This window comes from Balaenoptera musculus, chromosome X, assembly GCF_009873245.2.
Source record: "Balaenoptera musculus isolate JJ_BM4_2016_0621 chromosome X, mBalMus1.pri.v3, whole genome shotgun sequence".
Lineage (NCBI taxonomy): Eukaryota > Metazoa > Chordata > Mammalia > Artiodactyla > Balaenopteridae > Balaenoptera > Balaenoptera musculus.
In genome coordinates this window covers 56761333-56779713 of record NC_045806.1, presented here as the reverse complement: position 1 = coordinate 56779713, position 18381 = coordinate 56761333, and the positions used below count along the sequence as shown (strand labels likewise).

General features: G+C 52.6%; 2 protein-coding genes across 14 annotated transcripts in view; both read right to left on the bottom strand.

Annotated features, from left to right (window-relative positions):
* The window catches only part of DLG3 (discs large MAGUK scaffold protein 3), a 63049-nt gene extending 55164 nt beyond the window's left edge, over positions 1 to 7885 (bottom strand). For 5 of the 7 annotated variants that reach the window (XM_036839587.1, XM_036839588.1, XM_036839579.1 and 2 more), the window contains exon 1: positions 62 to 740. In XM_036839587.1, coding sequence (XP_036695482.1) covers positions 62 to 418 — 357 coding nt within the window. In that variant the 5' untranslated portion in view covers positions 419 to 740. Of the gene's footprint in view, positions 1 to 61; positions 741 to 3300; positions 5326 to 6538; positions 6622 to 7697 lie in introns of those variants that run through there. The other 2 variants (XM_036839582.1, XM_036839583.1) reach the window with 2 other exon arrangements.
* Positions 7886 to 8071: 186 nt separating this feature from the next.
* On the bottom strand, positions 8072 to 18381 carry GDPD2 (glycerophosphodiester phosphodiesterase domain containing 2). 7 transcript variants are annotated; one of them, XM_036839590.1, is made up of 16 exons: positions 18309 to 18381; positions 16579 to 16692; positions 16193 to 16296; positions 15793 to 15886; positions 15562 to 15621; positions 15235 to 15333; positions 14959 to 15052; positions 14668 to 14813; positions 14467 to 14549; positions 14209 to 14359; positions 12234 to 12455; positions 11878 to 12026; positions 10161 to 10308; positions 9912 to 9994; positions 9634 to 9662; positions 8073 to 9552 (listed from the first exon to the last, which is right to left on the bottom strand). In XM_036839590.1, the coding sequence occupies exons 2-16, from the start codon at positions 16681 to 16683 to the stop codon at positions 9500 to 9502; spliced, it is 1620 nt and encodes a 539-aa protein (XP_036695485.1). In that variant the 5' UTR covers positions 16684 to 16692; positions 18309 to 18381; the 3' UTR covers positions 8073 to 9499. The 7 variants fall into 7 exon arrangements, 5 of the variants coding, with proteins under 5 accessions (XP_036695484.1, XP_036695486.1, XP_036695487.1 ...); XM_036839589.1 differs by lacking the exon at positions 9634 to 9662 and having other exon boundaries at positions 8072 to 9552; XR_005018306.1 differs by lacking the exon at positions 10161 to 10308 and having other exon boundaries at positions 9440 to 9552.

Here is an 18381-nt window from a genome sequence, read left to right as displayed (position 1 = left end):
AGGCGCCCACTCCCCAGCCCCCGTGGGTTGCCCCACCACCCCCCCCTTTACTGATCCATACCTGCTCATACCAATCCCGGTTGGTACAGGTGCACTCGGGCCACCAGCTGGGGCCGCTGCCGTTGAGTTTGGGGGTGCTCTTGCCCGGGACTGGCTTAGGGGGCACTGGCCCCACATCCCGACCGGTGGGGATGAGCTTGGCCTTGGTGCGGGGGGTGGGGGTGGCCCCCGCCTGCGAGGGCAGGGTCTGCGAGCTGTAGCCCCCGTAACCGGCGCTGGCTCCATTGCCCCCACCTGGCCCGTAGGGGTCGGGTACCTGCCAGTCCCCGTAGCCGGGAGGCTCGAGGCGCCGCAGGGCGGCCAGGCGGGTCACCTCGTAGCACTCGGGGCACTTACAGCAGTGCTGGTGCTTGTGCATGGCACTGCCCCCCGCGGCCCGGACCCCCCAGCCCACGCCGGTTTCCACACCGCCGCTGCCGCCGCCGCCGCTGCCACCAGGCTCCCGGGCACACTCACACTGCTCGGACCAGGAAGGGGGGGGCACCCGTGGGGGCGCCCGGGCGGAGCGGGGCCTGGGGCCGGGCGGGCGTCCCGGGGCCTCTGCCCCCACGCTGCCCCGCACCCACGGCTCCCCCTCCAGCACTGGCGGCTCCGTGTCGCCCGTCGTGGCTCCTGGGCCGAGGCCCAGCAGCAAAGAAGAAGCGGGAGCCTGGGCAGAAGCTGGGTGCTGCGAGGACCGCTCCCGCACTGGTCCCCAGGATGGATCTGAGTGGAGTCAAGAGCATCTCTCCCTGGCTCCCTTCTCAGTTGATTCCAGCCAATCAGCGTGCAGAGTCAGGCAGCGGCAGCGGCAGCGGCAGGAATGCTAAACAGCGGCTCCTTAAAGGAACAGAGGCAGTGGCGCCCCCAGGCTCAGCCCCAGCTCCCCAGATATCCGGGGTAGGGCCAACCCTAGGGCAGGGACAGGGGACTTGTGCCACGGGTGAGCTCAGCCCCCCCTCTCGTGCCCCCTCATCTCCAATTTCAGCCTGTCTTCGGCCCACTCCACCCCACCCCACTACCAAGAGGGAGTTGCAGGGAGATGCTCAATGGGTCCCCGGGCTTGCTCTGAGCTGGGGCCACCAGAAGTAAAGACTTGAGGCGGCAGAACAGATCGAAGGGACGTTAGAGCAGGGTGAGGGAGGTGCTCTCTCCTAACAGGGGACCAAGGAAGAGGGCAGCTTAGGAGGCTACTCTCTTGTCAGGGCCTCTTCCTCAGGACTATTGTTCTCTCAACCTCTAGGCCCCGAAATGACTGCAACCTCACACTTGACCTGCTTCCATCACCAATGAGGGACTCAAGCCTAGAACAGAAGGAAAGGGAAGCTCTAAGCTTTTGTCCCTGGCGCACAGATTCCTGTCTCCTCAACTCCACTCCTGCATGGTTATAATGGGGCAAAGAGCTTCAGGATGCCAAGAGAGTAAAGAAAGTCCAGGGCAGAAGGAAAGGTAAGAAGAGATCTGAAGTGAAAGAAATCCGGGGGTCTGGAGAAGAAGTTGGGAATACTTATCCAAGGACATTTCCTTAGCCTCTCCTGGCTCAGTCTGTTGGCGGATGGAAGAAGGATGACATGCTGGGAAAACTCTTATCTTTTTGCTGTTCTTTTTGTCATTAGCTACCAATTATTGAGTCTTCACAAAGTCCTAAGTGCTTTACATGCAAACAAAACCCCTACCAAGGTGCTACTATTATTATCTGACTTTTACCGAGAAATTGAGGCTCAGAGATGTTAATACAGCTAGGTTACACAGGTGGAAGTGACAGAATCAGGATGCAAATCCTGGCCATTTGACTCCAGAGTCCACGCTCTGAACCACTCAAGTCCAACAGGTCTATTCTAAGTTCTCCTGCAGATCTCAGATCTCAGTTCAACGAACATTCATTGCACACCTACTCTGTGCAAGACCTTGACCTAGGCCCTAGGGCTACAGAAATTCATTCTTAAGTCAACAAGTATTCACTGAGCACCTGCTATGTGCCAGACACTGTTCTAGGATTTGAGGATACAGCAGCAAACAGAACAAAACACAATAAATCCCCGCCCTTGGGGTGCTCACATTCTAGTGAAAGGGCACAGACAAAAAATAGCACAATAAATAAATGAAGTATATACTACGATATATGGTGATAAGTGCTATGGGATAAAAGAAAAAGAGCAGAGAAAGCGGGATTGGGAGTACTAGGGAAGGACATGAGGTTGTGATCATTTTTCTTCAAGCTTTTTACCCCTGCATTTTAACATGAAAATTTTCAAACATACAGAACAACTGAAAGAATTTTACAGGGAACAAACAGCCAATTGCCACCTAGATTCTCATTAACATTTTACTATACTTGCTTTATCACATGTATATCCTCCACATATCCTCTCCAACTTTTTTAAAAATGAAAACTTGCAAACATACAGAAATGTTGAAAGAATAGTACAAGGGACACCTATATATCTTCCTCACAGAGCCAACAACTGGCAATGTCTTGTTATATTTGCTTTATCGATCTATCTACAATTTCTTCTGAACCGTTCAAATGTACTTTACAGATTTCATTACACTCCTCCCCTAAATATTTCAGCATTCATCTTGTGGGAATAAAGACATTCTCCCACATAACCACAATATGATTATGACATCTAAGAAAATTAACAATAATTTCATATCATCTAATATCATCTAATGTCCAGTCTATATTCAAATTTCTCCAAACTTGCCTTTTAACATTTTTAACATCAGAACCTAATCAAGGCTGTCACATTGCATTCGTGTCTTTAGCCACTAGAACAGCCCCAATCTTAAAAGAAAAACTTTTTATTTTGAGATAATTATAGATTTACAAGGAAGTTGCAGAGACAGCACAGAGGGGGCCCGTGTACCCTTCACCCAGTTTTCCTCAATGATTGCATCTTACATAATTATAGTACAATATCAAAACCAGGAAATTGACATTGGTACAGTGTGTGTATAGTTCTATACCATTTTACCACATGCGGAGATTTCTGTAACAACCACTGCAATCAAGATACAAAACTATTTCGTCACCACAAAGACCTACTGGTGTCGTCATTTTAAAAGGTTGAGGAAAGTGTAAAAAACTTACCTCCCTTTAGGTCTCTTTACCATGTCTCATTTATAGTATGGTTGTCTTAAATATTTCCTCTACATATACTGAGCTTCACATCAGATGATGTTTTACTTATTGCTTCAACCATCAAACATTATTTAGACAACTCAAGAGAAGAAGGAAAGTCTGTTGTACGTACTTACGTTTTTACTCATTCTATTCTTTCTTCCTTCCCGATGTTCCAAGATTTCTTCTTTCATCATTTCCTTTCTGTTTTGAGAACTGCCTTTAACCACTCTTTTAGGGTGGGTCTGCTGGTGCCATGGTCTCGTAGCTTTCCTTTTTCTGAGGATATCTTGATTTCTCCCTCATTTCTGAAGGATATTTTCACTAGATATAGCATCCAGGCTTGGCAGTTCTTTTAACACCTGAAATATGTTGTTGCCACTTCCTTCTGGCCACCATGGTTTCTGGTGAGAAATCGCTGATACTTAAATTGTTTTTCCCCTGTTGGTAAAGTGGTGTTTCTCTCTTACTGCTTTCAAGATTTTCTCTTTGTCTCGTTTTTAAAAGTTTGATTATAATGTGTCTTGGCATGGATTTGACTTTATCCTGTGTTGGGGGTTTGTTCAGCTTCTTGAATCTGTAGGTTTATGTCTTTTGCCAGATTTGGGAGATTTTCAGCCATCATTTCTTGAGGACTTTTTCGCCCCCACCCTTTCTCTTCTCCTTCTGGGACTCCGATGACATGAATGTTAGGTCTTTTGTTATAGTCCCACATGTCTCTGAGGCTCTGTTCATGTTTTTGTTTTCAGTCAAGTCACCTAGTCAAGTCTGTCCTTTTCTCCTTCTTTTAGCATCTTCCTATGTTTCTTTTATATATCACATACAGAGTTTTAGCTGTCCTTAGTGGGAGAAATAGGGAGAAGCATGTCTACTCCACTTGGGTCCAGAACTAGAAGTCTCCCATCTTTATTTTTTTTTTAATTAATGACATTGGCTTTTTGAAAAGTACAACTCAGTTGTTTTGTAGAATATCCTACTTCTGGATTTGTCTGTTGTTTTTTTTTTTTCCCCCTCGTGGTGTCATTTATCTTGTTCCTCTATACCCTGTATTTACTGTAAACTGGAAATTAGAATAGAGGCAATCTTAAATAGGCTGGTCAAGGTAGGCCTCACTGAGAAAGTGACATTTGAACAAAGACTTGAGGGAGGTGAGGAAGGGAGCCATGCAGAAGAGTATACCTAGCAAGGGAAGAGCCAGTGCAAAGGTCCCGGGTAAGAAGTGCATCTGGCTTGTTCAAGAAACAGCAAGGAGGACCAAGTAGCTGGAGCAGAGTGGGAGGGAGAACGTACTAGGAGATACGATCAGAGATTTAGTAGGAGACCAGATTGTATAGGGCCTGTAGGCCATTGAAGGATTTTGGCTTTACTCTGAGAGAGATGGGGAGCCATTGGAGAGTTTTTGTGCTGAGAACTGACATGATCTGACTTGCGTTTAGCAGGATCACTCTGGCTTCCGTGTGGAGAATAGGCCACAGGGGACAAGGGTGAAGCAGTGAGACCAGTCAGGAGGCTACTGAGGTGATGCCAGTGAGACGTGATGGTGGTTTGGACCAGGGTGGTAGCACGGGAGGTGATAAGAAGTGATTGGTTTCTGGATGTATTTCAAAGAGAGAGTCAACATGATTTACTGACAGACTGAATATGAGGTGTGGTTCCAAGGTTTTTTGGCCAGAGCAACTGGAAAGGTGAAACTGCCATCAACTGAGATGAGGACCGCTTTAGGGGAGGGGTCATTTGGGCAAAAAAGATCAGGTGTCCAGATTTGGACACGTTGAGTTTGAGATGTCTATCAGACATCCAAGTGGCAATGAATAGTAAACAGACCCTGTCGCCAAGGGGCTCAAAGTTAGAGAAATGGACATATAGAAGCATTTCATTACAGTAACTGTGAAAAGTGCTATTTCAGAGGGGTATACAAAAAAGCAAGTTATCAACTCTACTTGTGGGTGATGAGGGGCTTACAAAAAGTTTCATAAGAGATGACATTTTTAGTTTGCTCCTGAAGGGTGACTAGGTGTTCATTAGGTAGAGAAAAGAGAGGAGTGTCTTGTTTCCTGTATTCTTAGACCCTGGCACACAGCGGTTGCTCAGTCACACCCAACCCAGTCACTAGTTGTGTGACCTTGGCCGTTACTTTACTTCTTGAGCTTCAGTTTCTTTATCTGTGAAAGGGAAATCATCATAGGGTTTTTGTGAGGATTAAATGTAAAACATTTAGCACATTACCTTGTACACAGTGGGTTAAGGTTAATTATTATTGTTGAATGAACAAATGAATGAATATCTTCCTTCCTTACCAAGTCTAGGCTAGGCTGGTAACTCAGGACCTTAAAGTCTTCTATATGCTCAGCAGTTTGCCAATACTATAGAGTGCTAGACTCTTTTCCTACATCGTAAAAGTAGCTCAGGAAAAACAAAAAACACCCTATAGCCTGGGCCTCTGAACTGCTCTGATTGAGGAATAAATATTGCTAAGCCTGGAGTGAATGGAGAGGGTCAAACTGCCTTCCCCACACCCCGTCCCCATTGACTGCTCTCTCTCTCCTCTCTCCTCTCTCCTCTCTCCTCTCTCCTCTCTCCTCTCTCTCTCTCTCTCTCTCTCTCTCACACACACACACACACACACACACTTTCATTTTTAATGAATATGAGTTACATCCCTTTACATTCATAGTGAGCTTCTCCCCACTCTACAGGCTCTCTGATGCTCAGACTGGACTTGGTTGGCAAGTCAGCAACCTTGAGATGCTTTGACACTTGGAATCCCCTCCCAACTGCTAGAGTTCCAGCCTGAGGCCCCAGGGAGACAGGCGCCCCCTACAGGTCGAAAACAGCCCACGCCCCTGCAGGAGGTTGTGGTTGCTCGGCAACCGGGAGGCCCACACGGAGACTGAAGCCACAGAGGAGCCTGAGAAGGGATTTGGGAGAAGGACTGTTTCTCACTCCTATCCACCGTTTCTCCAGCGCCCTCCCTCAGCAAACCGATGGGGTTAGGGCAGTGCGGCCCGCTGCTGTCTGATAACCTGGGCTCATTCTTGAAAGTACAGCTTCACTGGATGACCCCAATCTTTTTGTGTAGGGAAATAATCACCCTTGCCCCAAAGCCCTCGGGTTTCACCTGGGTGCCAGAGATTGGGATTGCTGAAAGCAGGAATTTTCTGGTTTGCGAGTAAGGGGCATTGCTGTGGGTGTGCATCCTTGGTGGATGGGAATTCTAGCACATTGGGCGTGGGTAGGAATAATTTTGGTGATTAGTCTACTAAGGTATCAAGATTTCCCCACCATTCCCAAGGTATGGATTAGGGAACTCCTACTTTCCCCCATTAAAATAAAAAGGCCCCATAGGAACGACAGTATATAAAGGATCATTCATACCTTGGTGGAGACAAGTTTCTCAGTGGCTTTCCTGAATTAGATTTCTCTATGGAGTAGGGAGAGATCCTGAGGTCTGTTGACCCCTGTGAGTAGGGACAGAGCCCAACAAGAGGGAAAGAAACAAAAAGAAGAATGGCAGGGTAGTAACACAGAATTCGGCAGCTTCCTAGTGCTGTGTCTGGTTTGGGGCTAGCAAATCCTGTCAGCTCTGTGCCCTCTCTGTTAGGACCATGCTGAAGTATTCCGTCCTTATGACGGCCTTTGGGGACCAGAAATCCACAGCTTTTCCTCCTAGTAACCTAGCATTCTGGCCCAGGAGTAGGTCCAAGCAGGCCGAAGCCGTGGGCACAATAATCCCTCCACTTGGGACTCATCTCTTCACTCTCAGTACAGCAGGAGCATCATTGTGGCAGAGCCCCAAGCCATGGCAAGCTTAGGGGAGAGCTGTGCCCGGAGTCTCGTCGTGGGCTTTCCCTCAAGAGTTCCAAGGTAGAGATACCAGGCTGAGGTACTGGCAGCCAGAGAGGTCCTGGTCCAGCCACTGCCCCAGTCCACAACATCTCCACAGCCGCACGATGGCAGGGGGAGGCTCCTTGCTCCCTGTGCTTCTAAACTGAACTGGGTCGGGGCTGTGCCTTAGCTCTATTAATAGCCCCCTAGCCCAGCCTGCTAGCCCCAAACCCGGATGCCAGAAGCTGTGAGTCAGCAGCTAAAAATAACGACAGCAACTGCACCCAAACCCCAATGAGCAGCGCCCCTTGGCCCTCCGCCCTCAAGTTTTTGTCAATCTCAGCCTCCAGTCCAGGACCTTATAGAGGTTAAGTGCGCCATAGCTGTCCAGTCCTCCTGGGAAGAGAGGAAGGATGGGCGGTGGCAGGCTCAGGGCTGAGTGCTCAAGGCTAGGGGCTGGGGGCAAGGGCTTGGGGCATTCCGGCGGAGAGTCTAGACTCTGAGGCTAGAGGACTGCAGCTGAGAGCCTGGGAGCTGAGAGGTGGAGGCTGCGGGGGTTGGAGACCCTGGATGTGGTCAGGGTCAGGTCGGAATGGGAGGGGAGGAAGAGGCTGCGGGGCTGCGAGGCTGGGCGACTGGGAGGGGACAGAAAAGTAGGGATGGGGGTGGGGGGGGAGGTCCATGCTGAGAGGTGAGAGCCCGGCAGTACCTGGGCGCCCCAGAGCTGAGGCCAGCAGTCGGTCTGAGGGGCGGGATCGGGAACAGGGAAAACTACGGAAATGCAGCTTGAAAAGGTAGTGTGTGGAAGAGGCGGTCCAAGGCGGCGTGGACCCCCGAGAAGACTGGGACCAGGCAGCAGCCGCGGCGTGGGCTCCCGGCGCTCCTCCCACCTCCCAGCCCGTCGCACGCCGATGCCCCCGCCCACCGCGCCTGCTGCAGGCCAGGTATGTTGGCGTGGACGGCGGCCTGTGTGTGTATGTGCATGTGTGTGCATGGCGAGGGCGGGGTGGCGAGAAGGGAAGGGGCGGGGTCGGGGAGGAGGAGGGGGCGGGAACACAAATTCAAATTCGCTTCGGTCCATCCCGAGAGCGGAAGTGGCCGTGGGGCATCCTGGGAGTTGTAGTTCCCGGGCCTGCCCTGCAACCGAGGAGGGTCTTGTCCCTAGGTGCCAGTGCCGCCCCCGGTCCCAGGCTGGCGAGAGAGGAGGAATTGAGAACCGAACCTCCTGACCTCGTCAGACCCTTAGTTCGATTTCCCTTCGTGTGGAGACATGAACCGGGGTGAATGTGGGTGCGGTGGGGACTGAGGAGTCAGCCAGAGCACCCTCCTGTCCTTGTGTTTGCCTTAGCCCCTCCCCCACTTCTACCAGACTCCTTATCCTAGGCCAGCTCCGCGCTGGTCATCTTAACTGTTTATCCCAGGGACTCACGAGCAGCAAACATACCGGGGAACTTGCTCCTCGAGGGGAAGGTGGGCCCGGCAACCTGACCCTGCGCGCAGCCCAGAGAAGCGAAAACTTGTGGAAATCGGACCATGCCCTCGGGGTACGGAGTCAAGGACACAGGTCCCCAATGGGCACAAGAAACAGGTAGCATTCAGCAAATACGTCACGGGTGACGACGGCGCGGCCCTCCTCTTGGGGCAGGTGACCACAAGGTGGAGCTACAGCGCAAGTCTGCACAGCGCGCCTGGGCCACCCGGAACGCTCCCTGTGGCGGCTGCTCTCCTGCTTCCCACTTGCAGCCCTTCATTGCCCCAGGTGGACCTCTTGCCACCTCCAACCCACGATTCTCCCCATGATGACCCCTCAATGTCATGTCACATACAACCCTAGATGGAAGGTGCATCCTCCACCCAGCCCCAGCGCTGAGAAGATTAGACTGTGCCAAATGGGCATTCAATTCATTGAATAACCTATTAACGGACAAGATTCAGGAACGAATGTGTCTTGAAGAAAAGACTGTGTACAGCAAAAAGCCACCTGTAGGCACATGGCTAGATGGGCTCTTTGGCCCCCAGCCTCTAGGCAGGAAATAAGATAAATTGCATATGTCAGGGGAGACAGTGAATGAAGCCAGGTCGATATCTCCATCATCTTATAGTTCTCCAGGAAAGGCCGTTTTGTCATCTCCTTCAGTCACTGTTCCAAGCTGTCCCGCCCCTGACACCCTGTGCCTTCTACACAAGAACACGTGCACACAGATCAGAAACATTCTCTTGGCAATCTCCTTGTCTTTTCCTCTGTTCTAGTTTCATTTGGGGAGAAACTTCTTGTGACTCAGTGTCTTCCTAACCACTTCAGGTCGAAATCTCAAGGGGGACAGATTCCATGGAAGCTTGGGGCATGCCACCATCTGGGCAGAAGGCCCTCATAGTTCAAAACCTCCTGTTGGCAAATTTCACCCCACACCAACCCCACCAACATTCCACCTCAGCCATTCTGTCTTCCTTGCTGTTGGCCAATGCAGACAGGCCTCAGACTTTGGCTGGTGGGGGTCGAGGACAGAACATTCACTCCATTATGAAAGCGTTGATCCTGGTCAGCAGCACTGCTGTTTCTAAGCCTGGAGAGAGGAGCATATAGGGAGTGAGCAAGGGGAAGGCTAGAGGAGGAGAAAAATGAGGTGAGGGGAGAAAGTTCTTACCGGTTCTCTCTCTCTCCTTAGCACATCTCCTATAGGGAGAAAAGCTTCTCATTATGAGTTCAGCCAGCTTCAAGCACGACCTTTTGACCCCGAGTTCCCCCAGACTGCCTTTCCCAGGTTCAAGCCAATGGGATATATAAGGAAGGGTCTAAGAATCTCCGAGGAACCAAACAGACCAAACCCCAAGCCCCAGGCAGCATTTATGAGTCTGAATCAGCCCCATCACCAGGACCCTAGGGAGAATAAAGACCCAGAAAGCTGGGGCACAAAACACTCACCGTTGGAGGAGAAAGGTCCACAAAAGCAGCAGGATTGAGACACAATTGGTAATGATCCACATCATTAGGTAGGTTTGAGGGGGCTATGGGAATAGAAAAAAGCCCCTGTCAGTGGCCACAGCGACCCATATACAGACACAGGTAGTATATGGGGGGAGGAGGGGCAATAAGTAAGGAAGAGAGGGATAGGGTTAAGGAGAAGCAGGGATGGGAAAAGAGGAGGAGGGGTGGCAGTCCCAGAGCCCTTACAATAAGCCAGACAGGGTAACGCATCTGCTGCAGCAGCTGGCAGTCATTGGTGGTGACCGAATCCACCCCTGCACACCAGAGTAGGGAGAAGAGCCAGGGCTTGTTCACTACAAATAGGTTCACCGAGACATTATCTTGGTGCAGTGCTCTGTGGAGGCGGGGAAGAAATAGGGAACATCCAGAATCTTGGCGCTCCAGGCATGGGAGGGAGACAGCCCCTCTCTGTGCTTGAATCTCCAGTGTCACTGCCCCAGAGCCATCAGTTCTGCCTTTGCGTAGCAGCCCCTGACCAACTCTGTCTCCTGGTGGATTCCACCTATGGGTCCTAGCTTTGCTGTCTGGGGCTACACAAATGTGTCTCTCCTCTTTGTCTCATGACATCCCTTCAGAGGTCTGAGGGGCAGTGACCACATTTCCCTGAGTCTTCTCTTCCCCAGGCCCAACAGCCCCAGTCGCTTCAACTGGGGCTGGGGACCTCGCTTACCATTCCCTTCCCCATACAAACCTCTCTAATCTGATCTTACTCCAATTTATCTATGTTCCTTTTGAAGTTTGGAGCCTGCATCTGAAGGTGATATCCCAGGTGGGCTGGGACCAGCTTCGAGGAGAGCAAAACTCCTCCTGCCTTCTGGGCACTATGCCCATGTGAAGGCAGCCCAGGGTCAGGCTAGTTTTTGGCAGTGTCATTCATTATTCACAGTGTTCAATCAAAGCCCTGGTCTTTTTCACACATGTTCCTGCTAATGCCAGTGTCTCCCTCTCTTGTTTTTGTGCAGTTGAGCTTCTTTTGGACCCCAAATATAGGTCTTTACATGTATCTCTGTTGCATTTCATCCTGGTACATTTGGCCCGTCATCTTGGAGTGCTTAGACCTTTCAGGGCCTCCGTTTCCCCATCAGTGTTTTCATTACCAATTCATGCCTTTTGGAAACATGATCAGCAGTCGATGTTGACCAGGACAAGACTAAGGGGAGGGCCAAACCTGATATCGTGTCTCCTCCCATGGTGACAACTTGGGGAAAGGTCCTTGAAATACTTAATATGATAACCGGGCTATCATTCAGTCCACATTTTTTTTCTATCTGACCACAAGGATATTATAAGAGACCTTGGCAACTGCATGTTTTTAAGTCTATCATGTTTCCTGGCTGGGTCAGCTTCTGGGGCCCAGCTCACATCTGGGACTCTCGCCTCTCTCCCCTGGATCCATCCTCTCTTGCACCAACCTCTTTGGTGTAGAATGAAAGCTAAACTCCTTCTGGTGGCCTACAAGGTCCTACCCAATTTGGCCCCTGCCTACCTCTCCAGCCTTGCCTTCCCCTCGCTCACAAGGCTGCTGTTCCTGCTCTTCTGCAGCTCTTCCCATTGTCATCTCTTTGTGACCTGTCAGGTCTCAGCCCAGACACTACCTCTTTAACCACTCTTCCTACTGTGACCCTCCCTAGCCCCTCTCTCCCAATCTCTACTACATCTTCCCAATTTTTTTGTCTTCAGATCACTTATCACTATCCAATATGCATATGTTTTGTGCAGTGGTTTATTGTCTGTCTCTTTCACTCCCAAAGCCTGCAATAAACAGTGCCTGACACATAGCAGGTGTTCAATAAATATGTGTTGTATGAGTGAGTGAATGAATGGCCTTTGCCTTCCCAGCCTCGGCTCTTCCCCGCCATGAAGCCTCATGTGATCCCCTCAGCTCCTTTCCTCTGGCACTCACTTGATATCCAACAGCGGCAGGTCTTGATAGGGGAGGTTGAGAAACTGGGGCCTCTCAGTGCTGTGGCCTCCCAGATGTCCATATATCTGGCGCATTTGGGGGGCCCGTTGTTGGACATGAGCCCGATCTTCATCCGGTAGCCAGAGGACCTGTGGTTCAGGGTGGATGGGCATGAAGCTGGGGAAGGCCTAGGGATTCCGGGGGTGGGGACAGGGGCAGAGAGGTCTGACTGCGGATGGGCTGTATGAGCTGGGGTGGGGCCCTGGGGCGGGGGGAAGCCTCAGCATTATCATCATGGCCTAGGGAAGGCAGGGGAGAGGGGCACTAGGGAGCACTTGGGGTCCTGGCAACATCACCATGGCTTGGGGCACCCCTGAACTCAGCACAGTCTCCAATGTCTGGTTCACAAAAGTGTCATGGTATGTGTGGTTTCGTGGGGGGCGGCGCAGGTCAAACATGACAGAAAGGTTGCGGGCTTCAGCTTCTTTCAGTAGTTCTTCCAAGGCTGGCACTGTCTGATTCTCAGCGTCTTTCCGATCAGGGCCTGACAGCTGCTTAGCCCCCCAGAAGGGTCGCCTCTATAAGAAGAAGAAAATTGTTTCAAGATCAGAAGAAGCCTCCAGGCCATCCTCCCATCCTCATTATCTTCACTCATTACCCCCACTTGGTGTACAGCTTCGGCCCACTGCTGAGCCAGGGTTTTTCCTTTCTCCAAACTGTGGCCTTTTCTAAACCCTCTAATACCTTACTCTGGCCCCAACCTCCTACCCTCCCGGTTTCCTAACTTCCTCGCTCTCACTACACTTTCCCTTGGGTCTCACGGAGACCTCTGGGATCTTGACCCCTTGGTTTCCTCCCAATCCATCAGCCCCTTTCTGGCCACACCTACATCCCCTACCCATGGTCCATCCGCAGCTTGAACTACTTTTCCACAGCACCGTCAACTCCTTTCCTGCCCCACAAATCCCAAACTCTGATTGAATTCTGCAATTGTCCGCCTCCTCCACCCCTAGAATTGGGGGGCAGAGCATACCACGTGGGCTGTTGGCACTGTAGTCCTGTTTTCTGCTCTCAGTGCCACTTAGCCATCCTTTTACTTGTTCTTGATTTGCTCCCTCTCCCATTCCTCCTGGTGGCTGTTCCAAACCTCTGCCACTCTCCTCTCCTCCCCTTGAAATCAACAGATGACCTTACCTCCTAGTCACTGGCATGGAGAAAGTGAGCTATCAACACTTATTAAATGTTTACTATGTGCCAGGCAGTATTAGAAGCACTTATGTGTATTAATTTATTTAGTCCTCCCGATAATCCTACAAGGTAGGTACTGTTATTATTCCCATTTTATAGATGAGGAAAATGAAGCACAGAGACCCTAAGGAATGTTGCCTAGGCTCACACAGCTAGGAAGTGGTGAAGCCAAGATGCAAACTCAGACGTCCTTTACTCTTAAGCGCTCAGATATGTCTTAATCCCTCAGAATACGTATCCAACAGATGGGTTGGATTACGGGAGATTTTTCAATTTTAGGTTATTTCTCTGACATTTTACTTTTTTTTTTTTTTTTTTTTTTACAAGGAACTTGTATTACTTTGGTAATCAAGAAAAGAAAAACTAAACAAATTAAGTATCCTTTTAAATAATTTCCATCACCTGCCGCATTGAGGTCCACACTTCTAGGCCTGGCATTCAAAGCCCCCGGAGACCGAGCCTCTGCTCTCCCGGCCCCCGGCCAGTCTCATCTCCCACGACTCCCATGCATTTTTGTCTCCCACTTCCACTGAGCCACTTTTTCATTGTCTTTTTTTTTGGCCTTGCCGCGCGGCTTGCAGGATCTTAGTTCCTCCACCAGGAATCGAACCCGAGCCCAGGCAATGAAAGCGCCAAATCCTAACCACTGGACTGCCAGGGAATTCCCACTGAGCCACTTTTTGTTCTCTGGAAAGGCTTCTTCATATTTCTGGGCTTTACACACACTCTTCCCTCTGACCAGAATTCCCGTTCCCTGCCTTGTCCATCTTAAAAACTACCCTCACTTCATATGCTGCTCAGGCATCCTCTCCTGGGAAACCACTCCTGACCCTCTCCCACACTCCCCCTGCCCAACAGCGACCTCTCTCTCCTCTCTACCCAGTAAAGACCTTGCTCTTGCTGGAGGTTTCATATTCTGATAGCCTGTTGCCTAGATGCTTTCCTTACTGGGAGGGAATGACCTGAGTGCAGAGACTGTATACCTGTCGCCCAACATGGGGCTCAGCAGATGCTTATCAATGAATGAACTCCACCCCCGAGTGCCCCTGCCCGTGGCTGCCTCTTCCAGAAGGCTGTCCTCACCTGTAGGAACCAGGCCCCGGCATTGAGTCTCTTCAGCTCAGTCCAGGAGAAGTCGCTACTGTGGCTGTTGACTCGGTGTGGGAACACAGAGGCCACATCTGTGGTCCTGGTCAGGCGCTCATCATGCATGAGGAAGGGGATCCCGTCGGAGCTGAAGGCACAAGGGGAGTCAGAGGGCCAAGCTCTGGGGCTGGTCATCATTTCCGCAGCTTCCCTGCTGTGTCACTCGGGTTGGGAGGGGACCCCGTCTTCCCTCACCTGACCATCACGTCGGTCTCAAACACAACAGCTCCACATTCAGCTGTCTTCCGCAGGGACATCAGGGTGTTCTCGGGGGCCAGCTGGGAAAGGTGAGGAGGTGGCAGGGAAGGGTGGGAGCCTGGGAACCCACAGGCCTGGTCGCAGCAGCCTAGAGGAGCAGACCCTCCCTGCCCTGCCGGCATTCTGCCCAGCACTCACCATGGGGGCCCCTCGGTGTCCCATCAGCTCAGGCTTGGGGGGTAAGTCTTTGGGTTCCATGATACAGGCTGAGGAGATGAATAGGGGCACCAGGTAGATGGCCAGGGCAACTCCAAAAAATAGGAGCAGTAGCAGAATCTTGGGACCTGTGGCGAGTGGGGGACAGGCTATAGAGAAAGGACAGTGGTGGGCCCTGGGGACAGAAAGCAGAGTGCAGGTGCAGGAAACGGAGCAGCAGGAGGCAGGAGCACTGATGGCCAGTGCGGGTGCGTGGGAGGGTGGAGTTGGCACCTCTTCGGTGGATACGGTAGAAGGTATCAGCCACAGGCCAGGCCAGGAGAGTGATGCCAGCAACTGCTCCAATATGAAGGAATGGGGCTGTGGCCTGTGGACAAGAGCTGTTGAGGAGGGCTCTTCTCCCTGGAAGCCCTCCCCTTCTCCTCCTAGGACCTGACTTTTGAAGTTGAGAGCTACCTGGAGTCTCGGGGCACCAGGGAGCAAGCTGTGTCCTGGGGTTGGCCACAGGCGAAGGTGTCCCCCGCTAAGCCCTGGATATCAGCCACTCACCTGCAGTGACAGACGTAAGCTATGCCACTCCTGCCGCCATTGGACCTCCAGTCCCACAAGGCCAGCGGCCACAAGAAGTATAATGAGGAGCAGCAGCACCTGGGGGGCCAGGGATCTTCATGTCAACCTGGGCTTGTGGCTGCCTGGGCTGCCCCTCACTCTATGAAAACAGGACCATTCTCTTCTCCTGACTCAACCACTGTCCTTCTTTCACTCAGCACGTATTTACTGGGCTTCAGGTCCTGAGCTCGTGCCCAGGGATAGAAGAACTGGCTAAGCGCCGGGCCCAGTGTACCCGTCTCCCGCTTGCTCCCATCCCCACTCTACCTTGTGGGCGGTGTGCAGGCACAGAGGCTGGCCACAGAGCCGCAGGAGCAGGGCCAGGAGCTGGGGGCAGAGGTGGTGGGAGTCATGAGGTGCCAAGAGGGGGTTCCCTGAGTGGGCTTCCCAGGCTGACACCTCCCTCCTCCCCTCCCCTCAGTGGCCAGGGTGAGAGCGACAGGGTAGAGCTGAGCGGGAAGGAAGGGCTAAGGTTAGACCAGCTGCCCCGGGACCCACCAAGAGCAGGGATGCGTATGTGACCAGTAGAGAGATGACCAGCAGGAATGCCGGGGACCAGTCCATCCAGTGTCCCCAGTGCTGGAACAGGAATCTGTGGGAGGGGAGAGGGAGGTGCCCGAGTGGGGGAAGGGCAGCAATAGTGGCCTGAGGGGAGCTGGGCTGGGTGGCTCTAGGATGGGGGCTAGAAGGGAGTGAGGGGAAGCCCTTCATGGGGTCAGGGGCTCCAAGGACTGGGGAGACTTCACGGAGGGGTTTTCAAGGAGGCTGGGTAGGGGGGCAAGCCAGGCAGGGCTGGGGATGACCGAGCACCCTGGAGTCCCGGGGTGGGGAGTAGGTTGACATGTCTGCTGAGGTGTCCGTGACACGCTCATTGACACACTGAGGGTCCGTGACACACTCATTGAAGTTGTGCAGGTCATTGAGAAGGATGAGCACGACGTACAGCCAGCCCAGGGAGAGGAGAAAGGTGAGGAAGAGCAGGCCAAACCAGATGCATTCGCACTGCAAAGGGGCAAGGAGAGAAGCTCACACCCCATCCCCACTTCAGCTCAGAGTCCCCAATGGAGGGCAGCTCAAGGGGGCTTCCCGCCAGGCATGGGGGTGCTCTGCTTTTGCACGTAGTTCTTTCCATGTTTGAGGGGATTTTCCTCCTGGGGAGAGAAAGCCCCTTCCTTCCCTATCCCCTCCCCTCCGCTGTCTCTGAACACACCTGGCCTTCTTATCCCCTCCAAGTGGCCTCTGCCTTGGACTTCCAACCCCCCACACACCCCATTTGTACTTCACCTGGTTGGTTTGTGTCCTGTCTTTGGGGCATTTCTTCCAGTGGCAGCTATACAGGCAGTGGAGGCAGTGGGCCCAGACCGAGCAGCAGCCGGGAGACTCGCCCATGGTGAGGGCCTGGGGGAAGGGACACTTGGCTATCAGGGACCCTGGCAGAAGGCAGATCTCAGCCTCCCTCCCAGTATATGTGAGGAGCCCCGGGGAGGAGCAGAGGCCTGGGCCGCTGCTCAGCAACGGAGGTCACAGGGCAGGTCCCAAGTGCCAGATTGGATGAGGAGGTGAGCAAAGGGGACAGTTTCCGGGGTCTTTCTTTCCCTTTCATCTGCATACCTGGAAAGTCAGTGGGACACCCTGGAGGTCTAGCCTCCTGGCAGGATATACACCCACTCTCTCTATCTCCTCCCCTTTCAACAGCATCCCTATCTGGGGATGGAGAGGTTGCCTGGGGTGGGGACTCAGGAGAAACTTCCCCGGGGTGGGGCAAACACGGTTTAGCAAGTTGAGGCAGATCTGGCCAAACTTCAGGTGGCCCCGTGTTGAGGCTTCCACCATAGGAACCAGGAGTAACCTGAAGGAGAGGCACCAGGCCTGACCTGGGGCTGAGGGAGGGCTGGCTAGTGGCTAGTTGGTCAGTTGCTATGGATACAGAGATTGCACACATCGCAAAGCCCTGAACTGAAAGATTGTCTGTCTCCACCTCCCAGGGGCAAGGGGGCACTACCAATAAGAGGAAGTCTTGAGGGGAACAGGTTGCCTGGGTCACTCCCTACCTTCTGAAGGAAACTTTTTCCTGCCCGCACACACCTGGAACATCTAAGCCCTCTCACCCCAGTCCTGTCGCTTTCTGCCCAGTCATCCCCGAACCTCAGCCAGGAACCCAGTCCCCGCCTTTTCCTTTTCAGGGGCCCCACCCTCTGAGGACACTTTGGTGAAAGTACAACAAATACAGGGCAAAGGTGTGTATGGGGGCTGTGGTTGTCTTGGGGCAGGGGATCACTGGACCTTGTACTTTGGGGTCAAGCTGAGACCAAGCTGGCTTACTGATCCCCAGACTAGGCTGGGTGTGTGATTTTGATTCTACATGAGAAGGTGTGGGATTTGTGTCAGCATTTGTATGTGCATGCGCACTAGTGGCTGTCAGTAAAATGGGTTTCTAGGTGACTTGGAGTATGTAAAGGAGCCCCTGGATACACCCATAGTGGGTGTGGTCTGAGGAACACGACCCCTTGCCTTGTCATCTGGGCTCCCCTGAAGCTGTGGAGTCTTTAGGGGGTGCACAGTGGCTGAAAGGAGGGTGTGGCTCCTCCTGAAACAGCCCTTCTTACCCTCTGCTTGCCTTGGGAAAGGAGGGTTGAGGTAGGGATGGAAGTTAGGGGGCTGAAGCTGGGGGGAGGGAAACCTCTCCCCACCCTGACACCCCTCCCAGGAAAAAGCCAACCCAGAGGGAGGTCCCCTGCCTCTTCCCATGCTGGGACCGAGTGGTAGTAGCCTGCCTCGGGCTCCAGCCGTACGTCGGGTACTGCCTCTGCACCCCAGACACTGCCGTCCAGGGTCCCACCTCCCTCCAGGAGCTGTCTGTAGGATGGGGTCAGGATCTGAGCAGCCAGAAAACTCCAATCAGGGGAGCTGACCAGGGGTGCTGCTCAATCCTTGGGCCCAATCCCTGCCGGCAGGAGCCGGACTCGGCCCTGCCACTCCCGCCTGTGGCCCCCAGCCTCCCCGAGCCCTCACACCTTTTCTCAGCAGCAGGTCCGCTCTGCTCTCTGCCCTCTGCTGTGCACTGCACTGTTTCCCAGGTCCTCTCCG

What these genes read in the sequence shown, in the direction of transcription:
- GDPD2 (XM_036839589.1), bottom strand. Translation starts at nt 16,683, where the DNA reads ATGGGCGAGTCTCCCGGCTGCTGCTCGGTCTGGGCCCACTGCCTCCAC. An exon ending in GACCTGCACAACTTCAATGA is followed by an intron (nt 15,887 to 16,192) that starts GTGTGTCACGGA and finishes CCCCTCCCACAG; the next exon opens with ATTCCTGTTCCAGCACTGGG. An exon ending in GACACCGAGGGGCCCCCATG is followed by an intron (nt 14,550 to 14,667) that starts GTGAGTGCTGGG and finishes CACCTTTCCCAG; the next exon opens with CTGGCCCCCGAGAACACCCT.